General features: G+C 41.4%; 1 protein-coding gene across 3 annotated transcripts; it reads left to right on the plus strand.

The window, feature by feature from the left end:
* The first annotated feature begins 303 nt into the window (after positions 1–303).
* si:ch1073-335m2.2 (msx2-interacting protein) lies at positions 304–21,300 on the plus strand. 3 transcript variants are annotated; one of them, XM_039798086.1, is made up of 15 exons: positions 304–617; positions 1,984–2,298; positions 5,347–5,823; positions 5,950–6,101; positions 9,288–9,488; positions 9,649–9,800; positions 10,746–10,871; positions 10,982–11,095; positions 11,192–11,305; positions 11,396–11,496; positions 11,790–19,131; positions 19,423–19,491; positions 19,599–19,793; positions 19,882–20,040; positions 20,286–21,300. In XM_039798086.1, exons 1-15 carry the CDS (start codon positions 535–537, stop codon positions 20,415–20,417), a joined length of 9,732 nt encoding a protein of 3,243 aa, XP_039654020.1. In that variant the 5' UTR covers positions 304–534; the 3' UTR covers positions 20,418–21,300. The 3 variants fall into 3 exon arrangements, with proteins under 3 accessions (XP_039654020.1, XP_039654021.1, XP_039654022.1); XM_039798087.1 differs by having other exon boundaries at positions 5,350–5,823; XM_039798088.1 differs by lacking the exons at positions 304–617; positions 1,984–2,298 and adding an exon at positions 3,730–4,005 and having other exon boundaries at positions 5,350–5,823.
* The last annotated feature ends 1,331 nt before the right edge of the window (positions 21,301–22,631 follow it).

A 22,631-nucleotide genomic window follows, 5' to 3' on the forward strand; every position in this document is an offset into this window, starting at 1 on the left:
TATTTTCGCTTTTGTTTACATATGATACATACGGTAGGCCACCTATCAATGTCTATATTCCCACTTTGAAGAAATAGTTCAACTTTGATAAAATAATTCAACAACAGTTAAGCATCTATCCAACACTGGCACGTTACAAGATGATGGGATCTACTTTTATGCTAATGTATAACATTGATTACCTTGCAGAGAGCACCACGTGACGCCGCAGACAAATCTTGCTCGCGGGCTGGCTGCAGTTTGTTCCTCTTGAAGAAATCGCGTTGTGTATATTTGTAACTGTCGAGCACGCGCGGCAGCGGCACACCGAGCCCAGATCGTGCAGCTCGCACCCAAAACCACCAGGAGCGAGTCCAACGCGCGTCCACGTTCATGGATCGACGAGGACGCAGCAGCTAAAGCTAAACGGGCAGACGGCTACCAGGCCCAGATTATTCACCACCGTCGTTCATTTTGTTCATGCGGACCTCCGACCGGCAGGGATTAGAAACGTGCGAGATCATATGAGTGTGAAGGGGGGAAGAATAGCTCAAGATGGTTCGGGAAACCCGGCACCTTTGGGTGGGAAATTTACCCGAACATGTTCGAGAGGAGAAAATTGTGGAGCATTTTAAAAGGTAGGTTACGCAAGAGGGATCCTCTGTTGGCCAAGCAGCGCGCGCTAGGTTCAGCAGTTAGCTAGCTAGCTAGCTAGCTAGTTGCGATGGGCAGCCTGCGGCTAATGCTAATACAGCTAACGTTAGCATTTATTTTAAGTTTTACAAGCAAGGGTGTTTCTTTTTTTGCTGCCGGTGCTATATTGCAGCACAGCGATATATGTTAAACCAAAATGCCGGGAATTGAACCACTTAACATTAGTGTAAATGTTTACGGTTTATAGTATTTGGCTAACTTTTGCTAAAGCCAGGAGGAAAGTAGCTAACGTTAGGTCCGCTAGCCACCGAGCTACCACCCAACCAACCAACCATTTTGTGGGAAGTCGAGACGTTTTCATGATCAGTAACGTTACAAGCCAAACGGCCGCTAACGTTAGCTGGACAGCAGGTCAAATAACATGAGATGACTTGTGTTATGTTAGCCACTTGAAACGTGTGACTCATGACGTTATTTATGTGGTCAACTGTGTTGTTAGAAAAATATTGAAATGTATAACCTTAATTCCAAATCCGCGTGCGATCAGTGAGCTCACCGCTCGCTGGTAATCAAATGTTAGCAAGTTGTTGAGCTGCTTTACGTTGGTTGCCATCAGTATACTTAAACTTGGCTAAGATACTAGCTAAGTATTGTTTTCTTATTTGGCCAACTTGCAAACCAGGATTTGCTCCTGCTGGGACACAAGTATTTGAATTTATAGAGAGCTAACAGCATAAACTTGTATGCTTCCACTTGTTCGTAGGAGTAATTTAAAACCATGCAATGTTTTATGTCTTTATCGTTTGCTACGTTATGTAAAGTTCAACCCGGTAATTCCTCAACAAACTCATCCGCAACACAACAAACTGCATCCAGTCATAGTTAGCGGGAGCTATTGCAGCACAGCCTTAACTAGTGTTCTGGTGACAGCTGTGTGTTTGATGATAGGCTTTTTATAGTTGTTAAACACTGACATTTGACATGTTAGGTCCCAGAGGGATGTTTGATTAACGTTTGTACTTTGAAGTTTGTTTAGAAACCTCAACACTCCCAACAATACTTGGAACACCAAGCGTAGTAATTCAGCATAACAAATGCAGACACTGTTTTAAGACGCTTCCTGAAGTTCAGACAGTTCGTTCCTGTTTGGTGGCCTAAAAGGAAACGTTGGTGTTAACTTGCTTTGGTTCATAATTGGAGGTAAATCATTACTGTTAGCTTTTACTATCAGTGTCTCTTCTGCTCTACATTTACCAGACTCTGAAATACAGAGAGACAGCTGCACATTCCCTAATCTTAGCTGGTGTATATGTAATTTGCTCTTTGTTTTTTTTATTGTAATTTCCTCAGGTATGGGCGTGTGGAAAGTGTTAAAGTTCTGCGGAAGCGAGGGTCAGAGGGTGGTGTTGCAGCCTTTGTGGATTTTGTGGATATCAAAAGTGCGCAGAAGGCTCACAATGCTGTCAACAAGATGGGGGACAGGGACCTTCGGACTGACTACAATGAACCTGGTTCAGTCCCTAGTGCTGTTCGGGGCCTTGAAGACAGCTCCCCCTCGAGCAGTCGAGACGTTACAGGATTCTCTAGGGGAACAGTTGGTCCAGTGTTTGGCCCACCTGTGTCCCTTCACACCAGAGAGGGACGTTATGAACGGAGAATAGATGGGTAAGTGGACACGGCCTCCCCTTAAAATCCAGGGGAATCTAGGTATTGGATAGGTGTAAAACCTAAACACATAGTGGGGTTATTCGTGAGGGATATATGCCTCAAGGGGGTTGCACAAAGGTAATTAGGGATCGTTCCACTTTTCTTCATAATTGACTCGCCTTTCCCACGGGATCTAAGTAAATTAACTACACATTATCATTTGGTAAGGTAACTATAATTCAGGGTTTGACATCTGGTTTGGATATTACATCCGTGAGGAATATCCTGGTGAGTTCTGGATTTATTACATTTTGTGGGAAACTACCTTGGGGAGCTTTTGGATACTTTTTAAACATTTTCCTTCTAAATATGGGATCTAACCTCGATTTTTACTTGGAATTGCTTGAAACTGGAAGTAAATCCCAATTATGAAGGATGTACTTTTCTTTGAAGAATCTATTCAGGTAATATATCATTATGTCAAGGATCTCCCATCTCGGGTTGTCAATTTTTTTCCCTCTTGGCCACAGCCGATGGATGGACTACTTTTACAATTTTTTTGCATCTGGATACGGCCTGTTCTGGATTTAAGTGGATGGAAGAAAACAGTTTTTACACATCACAAGAAAGACCGATTTAAGTGCATATATCCTAGGGTATCTCAATCATTTTAGGGTGAGATTAACTTAACATTATAAAAAATGTTGTCCCAAATATGGAAGCTATACAAAGAAGACTTGGCAAGAACGTGGATGATCCAGACAAAAGGATTGTGGAGCTATTCTTGTTTTGGCTTGATGGCCATGAAGACGCATGAAGACTGCATAGTTGGGATGTACCCTCCTGGATGTACACGCCCCATGTTGGATGTTCTGATGTTGACCATAGTATGGATAGGTGTAGCTGCCGTTCATTTGGATTACTCGAGTGTGGATGTAGCTGTGTAAGGCCTCAGCTCAGTGAGGAGAAGAGCACTCTGAGTATGTATATGTATGAGAGCTGAATACAACTTTTTCAAAGTAACTTGAAATGTTACTACAAAAGATGAAGCCTTCCAGTACATACACCCCATGAGATCCTTGGATTGTGGAATTAAGACATGCCTGTGAAACCATGAGGAGTTTATGGGCTGTGATTATAGTGCCTGTGAGTCTACAAGCGTGTGTGATCTAAACTACTTGATATTATCAGTGGAATACATTTTTCACCCTTTTTCTCCCATGTAACTTAATTTTTGGAACATACTACAAGATAAGATTGATCCAGTTGGATGTATTTTCCATTCGGGCACCAACTTCCTGTAGTCAACCTGGAATTCCCTGAATTACTCCGAAGTTCATCAACTTGAAAAAAAAAAATCATATTTATTCAGGTCTTATGTTCCTATAGTGTTTTTTTTTTTTTTTTTTTTTTTTTTTTTTTTTTTTTTTTTTTTCTCTACATGTCCAGAAATCCATAAAGAGGTCAATTTCTGTGATTGTTTTGTTTTTCCCTTTTTCCATCCAGTGAAGAGAATTAAGTAGCCTAACTGGATTATACATCAACAATCTACTGGCCTGGTGCTCCACAGTATTTGAAGATAACGTGCAGTGTGATTCAAGAGAACCGTTTTTTGCCTAATTAGATAAATTGATTTTTTTTCCCCTTGGTTTTTCATTCGGGCTCTCACATTCTGATCCACCTAGATTGTATATGGATTAGTTTCAGTAACTTCTTTTCCAAAAGGTTGGTATTGCTCTGCCCTCTGCATATTTTCTTTCTCTAACATTCCTTAGTGCTTTGTCTAAAATTTGGTTTTGCACTGCTTTTAGGGAAACAATTAATTTGATGCAAGAGAAGAACAAACTTATTTTATAAAATGCATATTTACTATACATATGTATTGTCATTTTTTTGTATTGCAAGTGCCTCCTTTTTCCAGCATTACACAAATACTTCAAAAGTATTGTTATCATATCATGTTAAATACAGTGATCTGAACTGAAATATTTTAAAGAAATGTTTGATTTTGAAACTTTCTTTTTCTTAACAGCAATAGTTCATGAACAGTCAGCCTCTGAAATCAGCTCCCCTGGACACCCAGAGGAGCCAAAACTGCTTAATGTTTTTGTTTTTGCTAACGAAAGTAATTGAAAAAGACAACATTGCTAAATTATGTGTTTGTAGGAGTAGATTTTCAAAATGAAACAAAGAAGGTTGTAGTGAACGTCTGGGGCGGCTTTGTTTCATGTGACTGTTTATGAATTTACCAGTATAGATAATTGTGCTTGTTGGTAGTCTTGTTCCTGTCAGAATGTCATTTTAGGCTGCTACAGTTAAGCAATTGGAGCAGCGCCAGTCAAGTCAATGTTATTTATATAGCCCAAAATCACAAATTTGCCTCGAGGGTCTTTACAATCTGTACAGCATACAACACCCTCTATCTGTAGACCCTTGTGCACATTGGTGTTTACAGACAGTGCCAGCATTTGATAGGCTGACCCCATTATGTCATGTCTTGAAGAGTCAGATTGTTCGGCCTATTTGATTAGTTGTGAGGAATTTGGTATTGTTTTTCTAATCATTGTAAATGCTCCTCTAGTGACAAAAAAAACATGTAAACTTTCAAATGTCACATTAGAATGAAAATATCATGCGACTTTTGTTGTAAAACTTGTTGCTGAAAAGTTAAAGCAGTTTTTTAACATACGTTAAAGTGAGCACTTCTTTCTTCTTAGTTGACCAACTGAAACCCCATAGAAGAGACCACTGTTTTGTTTCGATGGTAACAAATCCCAAATTGACAGAGACCGATTTAATGAATTTTGCCAGGGAAAGAATGACTGGATCTCTACATTGAAATACTGGCACTGCTCTTTCTAAGAAGAAGAGTATTATGCTACACATCTTATCTGGCCTGCTCTCAGTTGTATCCCTGCTGTACCGACCATTTTGACTTTCACTATTGGGCACTTAAATGCCAAATAATTTAATAAAAGAAAATTGGTTGTTTGTTTTTTTTTGCCTTTTTATTGTTTCGAATCATAGTAACTCTTTTCCCCTCTCTACCCTGTTCTTATTTCACAGTAGCTCAGACAGCCGTGAACGTGCATATGATCACAGCCCATATGGACACCATGAGCGCAGTGGCACTTTTGACAGACAGCGTCACTACAACGCTGATTATTATCGAGATCGTTCCATGTTTGCTGCTGCTGGCCCAGGGAGCAGTGCTATCGGGGGAAGCTTTGAGGCATCAGACCCACATTTTGACTCTAGAATTCGAGACCCCTTTACTCTTACTAATTCTACACGACGTGACCTATACAGAGATGACCGAGGACGGCGGGTTGATAGAACTTACCATCACCGTCGGAGCCGATCATCTCATTCCTCACAGTCAAGGCACCCTTCCCCACAACGGACCACCGGACAAACCCCCAAAACTCCGCATTCCCCTAAAAGAGCTCCTTTGTCCCCTGTGAGAGGTCCACGATCTCGATCCCGCAGCAGATCTTCGAGCTCTGATTCTGTCAGCAGCACCAGCAGCACGGGCAGCGGAAGGTGTGACATTTGTTTTGTTAAATTAACGCTTCATGTTTCATGGGTTTGTTGACTGGATTTTGTCCCTAGACAAACTTGCTCTCTTGTTTTCTTATTTTTTTTTCTATTTATATTTTGTGACAACAGCGATTCAAACAGCAGCTCAAGTGATGGATCTCGGGCACGCTCTGTTCAGTCATCGGCTACACACGCCCCTACGTCTTCTATGGGGCTTGACTCCGATGAGCCACGCAGAAGCTTTGGAATTAAAGTGCAAAACCTACCCGTGCGCTCCACAGGTAAGCTTCTACATGTTAGCCTCTCAAATGAAAGGGCTACATAACGCCATCTGATCCATACAATTTGTATATTGCTTTTGGCAGGACTGGGATAGAAAGTGGTCATTGGTGCACACAACATGATAAAACAAATCCAAATTAAGTAGCACAAGGTGATCGTGTGACCATGTTCAGAAACTTTGTTTGGGGCTCCTGCAAAACTACATTTCTGTTGCTGTAAACAAATGTTATTTTAATTAAATGAACTTTGTGTTATGGACTTTAAAGATTGCCAGAGTGCATTGTTTAAAATTGAGGATCGAGATTCAAGACCTGGGGTCTCATTTATAAAACATTGCGTAGGATCCTTACTAAAAGTGTACGTACGCCCCAAATCTGAAAATGGCGTACGCATAAAAAAAAATCTGCTTTATAAAACCGTGCATGCCCACATGTGGAAGCAATGTTATCTTTATAAATCACAGATTAGAAGTGTGCGTACGTGAATCAGCCTCTTTTCCCGCCCTGTACACGCTCATTTTTTATTTTTTAAGGGTTATGTTTTTGGGCTTTTCCGCCTTTAATTTTTGACAGGACAGCTAGGTGAGCAAGGGGAGAGAGGGGGAAGACATTCAGGAAATTGTCACAGGTCGGATTTGAACCCTGGACCTCTGCGTCGAGGCATAAACCTCTCAGTACGTGTGCGCCTGCTCTACCACTGATCCAACTCGGCCACACTTTTTCACACCATTTCTAACCATAAATAGTCAATGCAAAGCACCTCATGAATGCTGATCAGTATGTTAATGACCCTGGCATGCAGTTGTTCTTTCGTTAATGCCAACACTGAATCATGACGACTAGCGGGGGGAAGCAAAAAACTTTTCAGACGCTGGTGAATTGCTGCAAATTGAATTATAATTTCGGCCTGTTTTCGCACAGCGTGGGTAAACCTGATCTATAGACTTTTACATTTTATGATATATGCACAGTATTAAAGACAGATATTTTGTTATTTACACTGTGTTCTGCAGTTATCTAATGGTAGGGTATTTGGTGGTATCCTGTATTCCATGGAGTCGGGCCATCTCCTCCTGTGCTCCGTAGCGGACAATGTGACTGTGAGACAGTGCCGATTAAATATTAAAGAATTTTTTATTTAAGATTTGAGTTGGATTTTACAAGGTGTTTATGTAACAATTATCACACAGTACAAGCGCAAATAACACTGCTGGATTTAATCTTCATGATAACGTGGATGATATGGAGTGAATAAATGTGCGTGAGACATCAATACATGAAAATATTAAGCGTAATCGTTATTCCCACATTTACTTTCTGCAGTCTTGACTTTAGTTCACCACCTCACCTTCTGCGTCGCCAATTCCCATTGTCTCCAAAATGTGCGTATTGTGCATATAAATGTGGCGTACGCCACATTTATAAATGAGACCCCTGGACTGCTGTTGTCATTTTTAAGGCTGTACCCGAATACCATTTTTTTTAAGCTTCGAAGCTTCGGTACTTATCAACAGCAAATATTCAAAGCTATAGGAAATGAAACTGTTCCACAGCTGCTGTTTTCGCCACTTATTTTGCCGGCTTACTCAGCGCTGTAGATTGGTCTGGCAATGCGAGACTAATAAATAACAAAAGGAGACGAAGTTAGAGCAGGAATGTTTGTAGTAATATCCAAAATATTTATGATTTAAGGGATGTTTTATGAAACTAAAAATAACATTGTTGAATACCGGCGGCTGCCTTTTCCATACAGCGCAGCAGAGAGCTCCAGACAGCCGGAGATTATAAGAGCAGGCAGCACAGAAACAAAAACGGTGACACATCACCAACAGTATGATAATAAGATCGCTTTTTTTTTTTTTTTTGTGACATGAGAAAAAGTGATGTTACGTACTTGAATGAGTACGTATTTCCGCTCAGTTGAGTTAGGCGGTCCTTAATGTGGCTCGGGACACATTCCCGTTCTCACTGCTACCTGCGGAATTTCCTGCAGCACCGGAGCAATCCCGGAAGTAGAACGTCAAGGATATAGACTATTAGAATGTAGACCACCTCTGAATGCTGTTTCAGTGATCAGATCTCAATGCGTCCTGAGAGCTGTCCACTTGTATTATCCGATCACTCAGATTTATTACCAGGTGGAAAAGCGGTAGTAGTTAAGCTCACAAATGGTATTCCCCCAAAGTGTATCAGTCCCTCCTATGTGAAGCCGTTTAAAGGCGGTATTCACCCTCATTTTGAAAAAATGAATTTTAGGCTCTTGTGTTCAAAGTTATCCATTTTACACTTATTTACATGCCAAGAATAAGAATATCATTACCAACTTAAGTGTACACACCATCGGAAGCATGTTTCCTTTTTCATCCAACCTTTTAAATCCTATTTCAAGTTTGGTATTGGGTACTGTATAAAATATGCAATAAAAAAGGGTAAATATGAAAAATCAATCCGTTCATCAATCATCATTGACATATTTGTCTTAAGCTATATTTTGTCTTTGCGTTGCTTTGTAATAGTCACACAAAATGTTAGTTATTTGGTGCTTGATAGCCATGGAATACTAGTGTACAGGTCACTCTGCTTCTAATATTTCCACAGATATGCCTTTTTCAGTTTACTCGTGTAATTATTCCCAGACCACAATCTTATATTCTGTAACTCACATTTAAAATCTTTGAGCCTATACCTTTGTGATGTATGCATACTTGTTAAAATCAAGGCAGTTAGTATGACCCACAGAGTTCAACAACAGTTGGTCAATAGCCCTGTCAGTAGAAAAGCCAGGTTGGAGTAGGAAACTTAAAACATCCCAATCAGGCTTTTTTCACTGCTTTATATAGTATTTTTAAGCCGTGACACTTGACCTCAGTCCCGTCCCGTCCCCCCCCCCCCTCCAAAACAAAGAACTTTGGACTTGTGTCAGCCAATCATATCTGCTTGACATACCAGTGTCACTATAACAAGTATTTATGGTCCAGTTTCAGTATGAAATTGGGACTCTAGAAAAGCTATGAGAGTCATCAATATGGAGAGTATTGCAAATAAATTCATATTAAAAGATCCCTTATATAGCGTGTAGACTTGGTCATTATGATTTTTAATTCTTTTGAAAATCGGCTTTTTTCAGCACTCTTTGAAGATTTGCATTGCATAGTAGCCTAATCCTCTTTTTCTTTTCTTCCGCAGACACAAGTTTAAAAGATGGACTTTTCCATGAATTCAAGAAACATGGGAAAGTGACCTCAGTGCAGATCCATGGAGCATCAGAAGACCGCTATGGTTTGGTGTTTTTTAGACAGCAAGAGGATCAAGAAAAAGCCCTCACCGTCTCCAAAGGAAAGCTGTTCTTTGGCATGCTTATTGAAGTCACAGCCTGGAATGGTCCTGGTAAGTGATGACAAATATACAAAACCGCATTTTGATGAATACTTAAATTAAATCAACAAACCTTATTTCATAAAACCATATATTTTTGTGGTGGATAATACAAGCTTGACATTTAGCAACATGACAGTAATATTAATGATAAACCTCTACCTTCCCTCAGAAACAGAGAGTGAAAATGAGTTCAGGCCCTTGGATGGCCGGATAGATGAGTTCCACCCAAAGGCCACAAGGACACTGTTTATAGGCAACCTTGAGAAGACCACCAGTTATCAACAACTCCTTGACATTTTTCAGCGCTTTGGAGAAATTGTGGTATGCTACCATTTGACTGAGTACTGTAAATAGTAGGGCTGCACGATTTGGAGAAAAAGTCATATTGCAATTTACAATACTGCGATTGCGATATTATGGTATCATGAGTCTACTTGCTTGATTATCAAGGAAAATGCTCAAAATACTAACATTTTGAAACTTACAAAGTTAAATGAGCATAATAAAAAATGCATAAACAAAATCTGTGCAATACTTAAAAAATAAAAATAAAAAAACTACAAAATTAAATAAAATCTTATCAAAATAGACATTATTGCAACAACAAATTATTAAAATTATACATTTTGTATGCCCTTGTAAACAATGACATTTAAGATGGGTGTAATATAATAACTAGTGATTAAGTTACGAAATATACTTTGTATAACCTCTTCTTAAAGTCTATATGCTCTGAAACCCTCTACACTTATGATACTCACGTGACCGTACACAACACACGCGCCACTGCATAAACAGACTGGTCATATCTTTTGTGGAAGTTACGATGGTAGCGTAAGTGAGAGCAAAAATTGCAGGTGCATTGAGTGAGTGATGTCATTCAATGATTGGTCAAGCAAGGAGGGAGCGGTGAGTTGTGTCGGACTTAGCGTAGAGGCTGTGTGAGGGATAAGCGAGAGGAAAAAGATAGCAAAGATGATGTAAAGTGTTAACAGTGAACAATATGATGTCAAGCTTCTTAAGATGCGGTGACTTCATCTGTTAATACTGTCGGTTAAGTGAAGGGTGTTACAATGTGGAGACTGCAGTGCACACAGTCACGCACATAGCACACCTTTTATGTTTACTGAAATCGCACATTTTTTGTGGTTACGTAATTGCACAGAGTGACATCGCGACTGCGATTTAGATTAATCGTGCAGCCCTAGTAAATGGGGACATTTTACATTTGATAAGGGTCTCTAATGGTTCTCTTTTCCTTTCAAGGACATTGACATCAAGAAAGTAAATGGAGTTCCCCAGTATGCCTTTGTGCAGTATTCTGATATTGCCAGTGTCTGCAAGGCCATTAAGAAGATGGATGGAGAGTATCTGGGGAGCAACAGACTAAAGGTAGTGCTTTTACAGTAAACGATAGTAACATTTCTGGTCTATGTAGGTTTTCAATCTTTCAAATGTATTCCACATGTATAATGTGGATATTGTTCTCTTTCTACTTGAAGCTTGGGTTTGGGAAGAGTATGCCCACAACGTGTGTTTGGCTAGATGGTTTGGCCAGCAGTGTTACAGAGCAATACCTCACACGTCATTTCTGCCGCTATGGACATGTAGTTAAGGTAAGGTGTGATATTTTCTCTTGCTAAAGATTTGCTTTTCATTATAATGCTATGTAGTTTTAAACACTTTAAATGTATGTTTTGTCCTTTTTTTAGGTTGTGTTTGATAGATTGAAAGGGATGGCCCTCATCTTGTACAACAACACAGATTTTGCTCAGGCAGCTGTAAGGGAGACCAAAGGTTGGAAGATTGTGGGCAATAAAATAAAGGTAAACTAACAGTTATTGGGTTTATTATTTTATAAAGTATTTTTCATGTGTATATGTATCGATGTGTGTTAACTTAATTATTTATGAAAGGTGGATTTTGCAAGTCAAGAGAGTCAGATGGCATTCTACCGGTCTATGCAGGCATCTGGTCAAGACATTAGAGACATCTATGAAATCCCTGCTGAACGACGGTAAATTGACAATTATTGCATGCTAGTGATAATGTCCACAACCAATTATCATTTTTTTTTAAATGTCACAAATTTATAGAATTGATAAATTGCTATTTTGAACACTTCTTTCAAATTAAGTCACCTCTGATAAAATGTCTGATGTAAGGTGATAATCTTTAGAATCACAGTTCCATTACAAAATATTTAAGCACTTCTTAGTCTGAAAGTGAAGTGCAATTTTATAAAATAAATTATTTAGGTCAACAAAATGCATTACTTTTCTCTTCCTATTCTCTCCATTCACTCTACAGAGAAGAACGCAGACCTCCATACCATGAATTTACAGCGGAAAGGGCTTATTATGAGAATATAAGAACCCCTGGCATCTATCCAGAGGAAGCTCGAAGAGACTATGCTGCTCGCAACAGAGAGCGTTTTCCTGAACTGGAACACTATCAGGGGGATCACTTTGACCCACGTTATCATGAAGACCCAAGAGACTACAGGGACTACAGAGACCCCTTTGAGCAAGATATCCGAAAATACACATATATTCAAAGGGAGCGAGAAAGAGAGCGAGAACGCTTTGAAGCTGACCGCAGCAGGTGGAGCCCTTCCCATCCAAGGCGACCTGTTACTCCTACGGTATCGCCTTCACCATCTGAGCGTGCTCCCAGAGACCCAGAACGCCGGGTTTACAGCCAGTCCGAGCGAAGTGGTAGTGTGAGCTCAATGTCACCACCACACTTTGACAAATCTGAAAAGAGCCTGCTGGAACATGCCTCCAAGAGTGACAAGAGCAGCCAACCAGATCGCGTTGCAGGTGCTGAGAAAACCAAACGTGCCAAACGAAAAGAGAAAGGTGACAAAGATAAAGCTGAGAAGCTTAAATCAAGGAAAGCAAAGGGGCAATCCCCATCCAACCCACCTGAAACGGAGCTTGAGACTAGTTTTGATGGGTCTGGAAGAGGAAGGGGATCAGACCAGGATGCTCAAGAGAGGCAAAAATGTAAGGGGGATGGTGAATCTCTGACTGAAAATCAGTTGTCAGTTGCTCATCATGATTCTGTAAAAAGTGAAATATCTGAACTGAGTAAAGGTGAGAATTCAGACTTGGATGGAAAAAATCGACTCAAGAAACATCTAAAGCCCGATATTGGAAATGATGGGAAAGATGCATCATTGGATTCAGATCGCCTTGCTGCAAGAAAAAGGCGCTTTGCTGATTCCGGTGGCAGGACAATTCGTCAGAAAAGAAGCAGGCTTGAGGAGGAGGATGCTATTCCATCCTCTGACTTAAGTGCTAGTGCCACATATTTGAAAGAGTCAGACACTGAGAAAAACAAAGATTCACAACGGAGAGATTCAAGACTCAAAACTGATAAAAGTGGCACTCAGAAGGAAGGCCAAGAGGACCCTAGAGGACAAAGAGAGAAGTCGGAGGGATCTTTGGACCCACTGGAGTCAAAACCACATCCAGTGCACACTTCATCCAGAAGGTTTTCACATGAGGGAATTACAGACCAAAGCAGTATAAGAGAACAAGAACACCATGCTGCTTTCAAATTTGGTACTCCAAATGCTGACCAGGACAAAAGTGTTAAGAACAAGGAAGACCATGTTGACATTGACCTCTCTCAGAGTTACCGCAAGCAAATGGAGCAAAATAGACGGTTGCACCAGCAGCAACAGCAGCGAGAGTCTGACAAATCTGACAATCCAGGAAGTCCTCAAGGAGGTGAAATGGAGGACTTGGAACATCGTAGTCTTGTGCATGAAGTTGGTAAACCACCTGAGGATGTCACCGATAATTTCCCGTCTCACAAACTAAAGAAACTAGACCAATTTGAACCTGACTCAGGAATTAAGAGGGAGCGTGTCTACAGGAGCTTTAGACAAAAAAGTGAAGATCCTGACTGGAACAACATCTCCTCTCCAGGACATCAGCACTTCTCTCATAATGCTGATGAGGATCTTGTGGACCTTTCTCAGAAAGAGTTAAGTAGAAATGAGGAAAAAATTCACCCAGATCTTGAGCTATTAGTCAAAAGGACACACAACACACAGGTAAACAAGCCAAACACTCCTTTACTTAGTGTGGAAGAAGAGCAACAAAAGAGATGGGAGAGCAGAGTTAAACAAGACTTGTTACCCGACCTGAATTTTTCTAGAAGTCTAAGTAAAAACATTCACAATCGCAAGCGTTTGGAATATGGTATTTGGCATGACTTAGAGCCTGGGGAAGTACGATCCGACTCTGAGGAGGACAGAGAGACCAAACCCCACTCTCCTGTGCCCTCAACATCTATGCCTTTTTCCGAGCGGCCGAGGGTTGACAGGTTTTCAGACCCCAAACTAGCACATCTTGAAAGGAACAAATTCTACTCCTTTGCACTTGATCAAACCATTACACCTGATACAAAGGCTCTGCTCGAACGTGCAAAATCTCTTTCATCTTCAAGAGAAGATAACTGGTCATTTCTGGATTATGATTCTCACTTTGCAAGTTTACGCAACAGAAAGGATACTGAGAAGGTAGAATCAGCACCACGACCTACACCCTCCTGGTACATGAAAAAGAAAAAGATTCGAATTGGATCTGTAGACAAACTTGATGACCGGAAGGAGGAGCCTAAACCGGTGGAACAGGAACGAAGGGAACTTTTTGCCTCCCGCTTCCTTCACAGTCCCGTCTTTGAGCTGGACTCTAGGCGACTTCAACACTTGGAGCGTAAACATGAAGAACCTGACCATACACAAAACCAACAACCAGGTCAGCAAGGTACAGTAGATGGGGAACTTGACTCTGGGCCAGTTGTCCTTTTCCATAGTCGTTTTTTGGAACTCACACGACTGCAACAACAGAAGAATAAAGGCCGTCAGCTGCAAGAGGCAAAAGAAGACCCAATGCTCAGGGATGAGAATAAAGTGGAAAAAGCACCTGTTCAAGAGCAACAAGCTTTGCAGTCACCTAAAACAGAATCTATCATGGAGCCAGAAATAAAACCCATCAGTCCTGCTGAAGAGCTGATTTCTGAACCCCGACTCACACCTACTCCTTTCACACAATCTACGGCAAAAGACTTTCCCGCTCCAGAAGAGAAATCTGTTGCAGTAAATCCAGCCCCTGATCCTTATCCACCTGTGTCTGTCATAAAGGAAGAGGTAAAAGAAAATGAACCGGTTGTATCCTTTCACCAAGTCTCAACAGAGGCATCATCTGATTCTGAACCTGCACCAATAGCAGCACCCGAACCCAGTGGTTCAGTGGATAGATGTAAACCTTCTCCATCTGATGGGAAATTGGATATTATTACTGAGGATGTAAAACCTCTCTGTACAGAGAAACCATGCCATCGTGATTGTCATGATGAGTTTGTTAGCATTTCAGAAACAGAGCTTGATCCTGAGACAACACAACTGGAAGTGCCTGAAACCACTAGTCCCATACCACCTAGTCTTCTAGAGGAAGAGAAAGAGACCCAATCTGTTTGGAAAGCAGTAACAGAACCTGAGGGAGAGAAGAAACTTCAAGTTAGTAAAATGCAGATGCCCATTGATAATGACATAAATGATGAGCCAGTCTCACCCCAGAAAGAGCATAAACCAAAAGAAATGAAAAATAAAAAGGGCAAATATTCCCCTGCTCAAGTTGCTCTAGTTCCCCTCATATCTACCTCTGGTTCCGAGAAACAAGCAACGCGTAAGAGTGAGCGCATTGACAAAGAGAAGCTGAAACGTGGATCATCTCCAAGAGCTGAATCAAAGTCCTCAGGCAAATCTCCTATTCATGGATCAGAACCTGATATGTCAGAGCCGGGCATATCAGCAGGCAGAGCAAGACGAAGAAATGTTAAATCTGTGTATGCCACTCCAGTTGAAGATGATGCGCCAGTTCGTTCTGGAAAGGAAATTACAGAGTCACCGCGCTCTGCACGAAAGCGAGGTACAGACAGAGATACAACACAACAACAAAATATCGAACAGGATGCACCTGCTCCAACACCTGCAAACAAACGGGGCCGTCCTCCCAAGAATCGCAGACAAGGCGACGAGAGTTCAACAATTAAAGTAGAAAAATCAAAAATGGACAATAAAGACACAGATTCAAATGAGTCAGAAGTTGGGGAAAGAATTCCAAGAATGTCAAAAGGGAAGACATCCCCTCATGGCACAAAGGGTTCATTGAATCTGATGTCCACGGTCCTAGTATCTGGATCAACAAGGAAGGTAGAAAAACTTGAGATGGCTGAGGATGATGATCAGGAAATGGATTCCACAGATGAAGATTCCTCGGCCTTGCAAGATTCATCAAGTTCATGTAAAGAAGATCCATCAATAAAAATTGACCAAAAGAAAGAGGAGAAGGATAAAGAAGGAAGAGAATTGGCCAGAGATAAAGATATTTTCCATGAAAAGGCAAGTGAGGGTAAATCAAATGGGAAAGAGCCCGATTCTCCAGAAGAGAAACCCAACTTAGACAGGGTTGTTAGAGGTAAAAACAAGTTGACAAGGACTCCGAAGTCTCCTGTTCTCAAGAACCTCAAAATCAGACTAAATGTGACAGAGGTAAAAGATCTTCTTCAGTTAGGGGAAGATGAAGTTGGGAATCAAGAGGATTCTTCAAAAAAGATCAGGCCTGGTGACAACAGTGATCATGTTTCAAAGTGTACTAATGCAAACAAAGGCTCCAACATTGAAGAAATGGAAAATGCTTCCACTTTGGAAAAAAAAGATCTCCTGGAATCACCAAAAAGCTTAATTTCACAGGAGCTGGAATTGGAGCAGGCTGTGGAGAACATTGCTAAACTAACCGATCCAGCTTTTCCAACAGAAACACCGATGCCACCTGCCCCACAAACAGAAGTCAAAAGTGACCCAGAGGAAGAAAAACCTTCAAATCCTGCTAGCGAGACAGAACTCATGGCTGCTATTGACTCGATAACTGCTGATGGTAGAACCTTAACCCAAGCACCTCCACCAAGTGCAGATGTAGGTTCAGAACCTGAGATACAAAACTTGATTCCGTCTGCCAAGGGAGATGAACCTGATACAAATACACCTGCTATACAGGAGGAGTCTGTCTTCCCTTCCACACCCAAAAAGGGCACCAAGGGAAGACCTAAAACACCCAAACGTTCTAAAGGCCAAAAGCAAGTGAGAAAAGATTTTAAGGAAGGACCTTCAATAAGTGAGGAATTGACAACTCCTTTAGCAGATAGCCCACCTTCCAGTGTAAAGACTGTTCCTGCAACAACTCCTTCAGCAGCAACTACTGCGGTCATTACTCTGACTACATGGAAGCCAGAACTTGAACCTTTAGCTGTCAAGGCTACAGATGTAAACACAGAGTCATATTCTGAAGAAAAGATTCAAAATCCTAAATCCGTTAACCCCCAGTCTAAGAATCCAATCTGCCCAAAGCCTCAACAGGTGCAACCTGAGTGCATCTCCCCTTCCCTATCTCCACTTGCTAACAGGCCAATTATCAGACCCATTCAGACAAGCAAAATTCCTGTTTCTCCACCAGATTGGCGCCACCAGTCTAAGGATACAGAAGTGTCCTCTTCACCTGTCATGCCGTTTGCATTCAAGGAAAACCAGCCTTTACCCTCAGACTCTGACAATGTGGATATTGATCATTGCAACAGTGACTTGAGACAGATTCTTATGAAACACAAAAATATTTCATTGCCAGGCAGTAGTTCTATTCCTAGTAATCTACCCACCCTGCGAGATCAGAACCCCTCTGAAAGTAAAACTCAGTCAGCTGTTGTGCCAAATAAGTCACCACTACCCAGTAGTGGAATGGCAGCTCATCCAGCTCCACCTATTTGTCGACCTCCGGCCTCACTACCATCTCCTGAAACAAAGTCTGTGATCTCTGTTATTGCATCCACTGCAACGTCTGTTATCAGCCGTGTTTGCAACCCTCCTGAGCCTGAGGACAAGGTAAACACAAACCTTGGAAATCCCTCTGCGGACATGACTCTACCCAAGCCAACCTATAGGCCCAGCAAAGACGATACTGGATCATACCATGGGCCATCGGTTGGTGATGATGAGGGAGGAAGTTCTGCACGCTTCATTGTTGAGAGCCCCACTCTTGGTATAGGATCTTGCCCAGGTCTGAGAGTTAATACATCTGAAGGAGTGGTAGTATTGAGCCACTCAGGCCAGAAAACGGAGGGACCACAGAGGATTAGTGCAAAAATAAGTCAGATCCCACAAGCAACAGCAGGTGACATGGAATCTCAGCAGTTGGTATCCATGCCCCAGATAAAACAGGAAATATATGGTCATTCTCACTTAGGACTTCAAAAGGGGCCTTCATTGCAGATAGATCATGTGCATCCTGGTAAGACGCATTCAACTTTGTCTTCTATTAAACAAGAAAGCACTGGTTTGGAAAAGATGGAATCCTACCAATCTGGACCTCAAGGAGTAGTGAAGCGTGTCACACAGGGTAACCAGCAAGTAATGAGTTACCATCAAGAGTACATGCCAATAAAACATCAAAAGAAAATGGACGGTGCTGATCCTCACATAACGGATGGAGCTAAACCACCTTGGACCTCTGCTATAAGTCCTGCAATTAGCCCCCATTTGCCCTCGCCACCTGCCAACCATGTAGGTTTTGTTACAGCTGCTGGTGACAGAGCTCCCTCCCATATTAGTGGAGTAAAACAGGAACCACGATCCCCTCGTAAGTCAGGTCATCCACACTCTCCGTTTACCAAAGTATCCTCGCCCATAGGCTCCTCGTCACCCAAGGGCATACCAGTTATGTTATCAACCGGCCTACCTGCCATGCAGCAGTTTATTACTGGTGTACATCATCCAGAGCAGTCAGTTATCATGCCACCTCACAGTGTTCCTGGGAGCTTGGGACGGATGTCTCCTCACCGTGTAACCCAGTCAATTCCAGTGGGGCATCTTGTCCAAGGAGATGTTCGGGTTAATACTCCACCTCTGTCTGTGATGGGCTATGGAATGCATAGTGAGCCTCTTGCCTCTCCCTGGTCTGGTCCTGTGCAGTCACGGCCTACATCACCCCAGGCTGTTGGCAGGGACAAGGTTCTCAAGGTAAACCCTGGTTCTTTAAGGGGCCATGAGGGGGAACAGGAAGAAGCCAGACGCTTCCACCAGGCTCCAGGAAGACAATCTGCTACACAGTTAAAACCGGAAACGATGCAGTCAGATCCTCGCGGGCCTTTGCGGACTAGTGTCCAGTTAGAAACATACATGGCACAAAGAGATATGCGTGTGCTGTTGCACCAACAGGGCACAGAAGCTCATTCTGGACACATTCAAGAGACTCTTCCCCCCTCTTCAGCGCCTTCCAGCCTACCCTTATCCTTGTCTCCAAGAGCACATGTTTTGCCTAAAGGTCTGTCTGAGAAGGATATAACGAAGCCATTGGAAGCAAAGAGGCCACACTCTCCTCTTTCTAAAGATGGAATGATGGGGATCAGACAATCTGGGCAAGCAATGGCATCTCCCCAGAGAGTTCAGCTAATGCCACCAGGACCTAGTGGCTCATTCCCAGAGTACTCAGGGATGTACTCCAACCCACGAGGCATCCATTCTCAAATACCAGAGACGTCTCCTGTTGGACTTAACCAGCCACCACTGAACGTCACACCAACCATGGTGAGTTCACTTCACTTAACACTCTTTATTTTAGTAGGTGCACTTGGCCAAAAGTAATGCAGTCTAATACAAGTCCTGTAACAAATCCTGCCATCATGAAGGTTATAATGTTCAGTTTTTGTTACAAAATGTTTTAGAGAGTTGTTGATTTGACTTTATAGTCATTTTGAAAGCTGTGATAAGTGGGGTGGACAATAATAAACTGACCAACTAAGTGCAAATGTGGGTTGATATCTTTATGTTACAGAAACTGTTCATGACACATTCCACTATTGTCTCGAAACCTTTTAGGGTGCAGACCTCCAGACAAAACCAGATGGCAAGATGACGCAGCCTGTTAATATGGTGCAGTTGCTCACGGTAAGACAAAACTCATAATGGTTTAAATTGTGTTCAGGGTTGTTGGTCTGAACAAGAGCGGGCTTTGTCTGACATACTTGTCTTTGTTTTGTCTCACATTTAAACAGAAATACCCTATTGTGTGGCAAGGCCTGCTGGCACTGAAGAATGACACAGCTGCAGTCCAGTTGCATTTTGTCTGCGGAAACAAAGCTTTGGCTCATCGATCACTGCCCCTACAAGAAGGAGGCGCATTGCTTAGGATTGTCCAGAGAATGAGACTAGAGGCTTCGCAACTGGAGAGTGTAGCCCGAAGAATGACGGTGCGTGTCTTTTGTTCTACTCCCGTTGAGCAATTTTTCTGTTTTAATTCAAATGGATTCTGCTAACATTTACATTTCCCTCCTACAGGGGGACAGTGACTTCTGTCTTCTCCTTGCTCTGCCATGTGGACGAGATCAAGATGATGTCCTAAACCAAACTCAAGCTCTAAAGGCCGCTTTCATCAACTACTTGCAGACAAAGTTGGCTGCTGGTATCATCAATATACCCAACCCAGGTTCCAATCAGGTGAGACATGATTGGATTTTTTAAAGTTTAATAATGATTTGATGAAAAGGGATTATTTTAATTAATAAATCTTCTTGTATCTTGTATGTATCGTTCATGTGTGACCTCTATAGTCTCCTTTTAAAACTATAACTATATAAAACTATTACTAGTATAATCTTGCTTAATGAAACGCCCTTTTGTATCAAATATGTTGGTTCTCTGTAACTTCTTATGTGTAACCGATGTTTTCTTTGTTTTTCCAGCCTGCCTATGTGCTACAGATTTTCCCACCATGCGAATTTTCAGAGAGCCACTTATCCCAGCTCGCCCCCGACCTTCTTAACAGGATCTCTAGCATCTCACCACACCTCATGATTGTCATCACCTCTGTGTAACCTTCCCTGCTGGAAATAATGGATGTTCTTGCTGATGAGCCTCAGGAAACCGGAGGAATAGGAGAATTTGTTTTTTCCTGGACACAGTGGGAATGTGTAGGATATACCCTGTCAACATGTTTCTTTTTTCATTTGTTACTCCTGGCTGGTATTTTTGTCCTTCTCAAAAAAGAACTGAGGGATGGACCAAACCAGAATCAGTCTTATTTGACCATTTCTCTGCTGTATTTCTATTTATTGGAGTTTTATTTTAATGTTCGGAGATGCTCTGAAGAAAAAATCAGGATGTTTGAACAATGAGTGACTATCTGGGTGGCCTTTTTTTTCTTTCATGTCTTTTATTGATTGTCATATTCATTTCTTCACAAGAGTGGATCATGGAAGCTGTTGCACCGCAATGGCTAAAAAGACATTTGAACATGTCATTTTAAATAATTATGTACAGACTTCCTCGCCCAGGCTTTCTTTTAGAGAAGGCCAAATTGTAAAACTATGGAAACCCTGTAGAGGACCACATTCGTTTAACAGCTCCTTTAATTCCACCAGCTCTGCTTATTTTCTCACAATACTGAAGCAGTCACACTTGTGGCACCTGCATTTGTATTGAACAAGCTACAATATGATTTGGGAGTTTTTGAATACAGGACTTTGTAAATATTTTAAATATTTAAACTTTGAAAATGGAACTTGAACTTGGACAACCTAACAGAGACTTGAACTCTGGGACAAACCAGAACGCAGAGGGTGGAAATTAAGATGGATATCCTTGATTTTTGGGTGTAAATACTTGTAACACAAGAAGGTTGGCAAACTCTCTTGTTGAGTCTGCTGATGGCACTTCATATTTTGTAACTCAAATAAAACAAACTCCAGAAAACTTGAATATTTAAGCTATAATCCTTATTTTATTTGTCATGTGTGTGTTATGTGGCAAGAAGCTAAACTTAGATGTTTGATTTCACTCACTTTAATACTCGAGACAGGCCAGTTACACTTACATTTAATACCATACAACAAAGGTTTAAACGACAGAAGGGGTTTGAGTTTGAATGTAAAATGGTACAGCACTTCTATTATGAAATAATCAAATGGCAAGTGACCAGCACAATAATGGAAATTTAACATGAATTCTGTGTAGGTGAAGAACAATTATAAAAAATGTACATATAATTTGGAAGTGTAACAATGGAATTGTGCCTCGGTTGCATATTAATTGTTCATATTTCAAGACTTACTTATTTTTAGTTCCAATGTATTTGATTTTGGTTGGTCAGTAGATTATTTTATGAAACCTTGGTTATAGGATGTAATTTTAGCAAATTTTTTAGCAAACTTAAACTGCTTTATACAACAGGTTGAATAAAGACTTGTCTTCAGAGCGAGCTGCATAATATCTGATAAATTGCCTCAAGTGATGTAACTTGAGTCGCCGTTGGTTGGGTCCATTGTGGAGAACACCCAAAAACAAGTTCATGGCTATTCTAATGCACACCGGGCCATGGTTAGCATTGCTAAGCCTCTGTCCTGATTGACAGGTCGGTGTTTAGCCACGCCCTAAAGCATGCCCTTCTTCATCGTCAATTTTAAAACGGGACCATAATTTACAAAATTAACATGCTGTATTAAAGACTTAAAACTAGAGATTGAGACCACAATAAATCAAGAGAAGTATGGCCATTTTCTCGCAGACTATAAAAGCCGACTTCTTTTTGCAACCAGGGGAGTCGCCCCTGCTGGAAAGTAGATAGAATGCAGGTTAAAGGCACTTCTGCATTGGCTTCACTTTTCAGACCCAGAAGCTCCATCTATTCTTTTTTACAGTCTATGATTGGATCTGAAGACTAAAGGCCCTATTTAAACGGTCAATGGTGCAATCGCTTTCTGGTGCCTCAATATAGCAATGCGCCTGACCACACCGCATTTTAAGACCAATGGTATATTTGCTACTTCTTATACAAAGTGGGCGCTGGGCATAAAAATGACAACTGCGTTGGTCAGAAATTAGCAATGGCAGCTATGATAGAGCCCTAAGAGTTTGAAAATGAAAAAATATCTGGGGGTGTGGAGTAAGAAAAAAGTGAGGTAACCAGACCTCTGTAGCCCACTCATCATCTCTGCTTGATGATACATTAGCCGCTACTAGCATAACACCTAAATCTCCAACTGAGCTGTTGGTGGTCAAGTTGCACTATGGGTAATGTAGGCGTTTAAACA

Source organism: Perca fluviatilis, chromosome 4 (assembly GCF_010015445.1).
Source record: "Perca fluviatilis chromosome 4, GENO_Pfluv_1.0, whole genome shotgun sequence".
In the NCBI taxonomy this organism is placed as follows: Eukaryota; Metazoa; Chordata; class Actinopteri; order Perciformes; family Percidae; genus Perca; species Perca fluviatilis.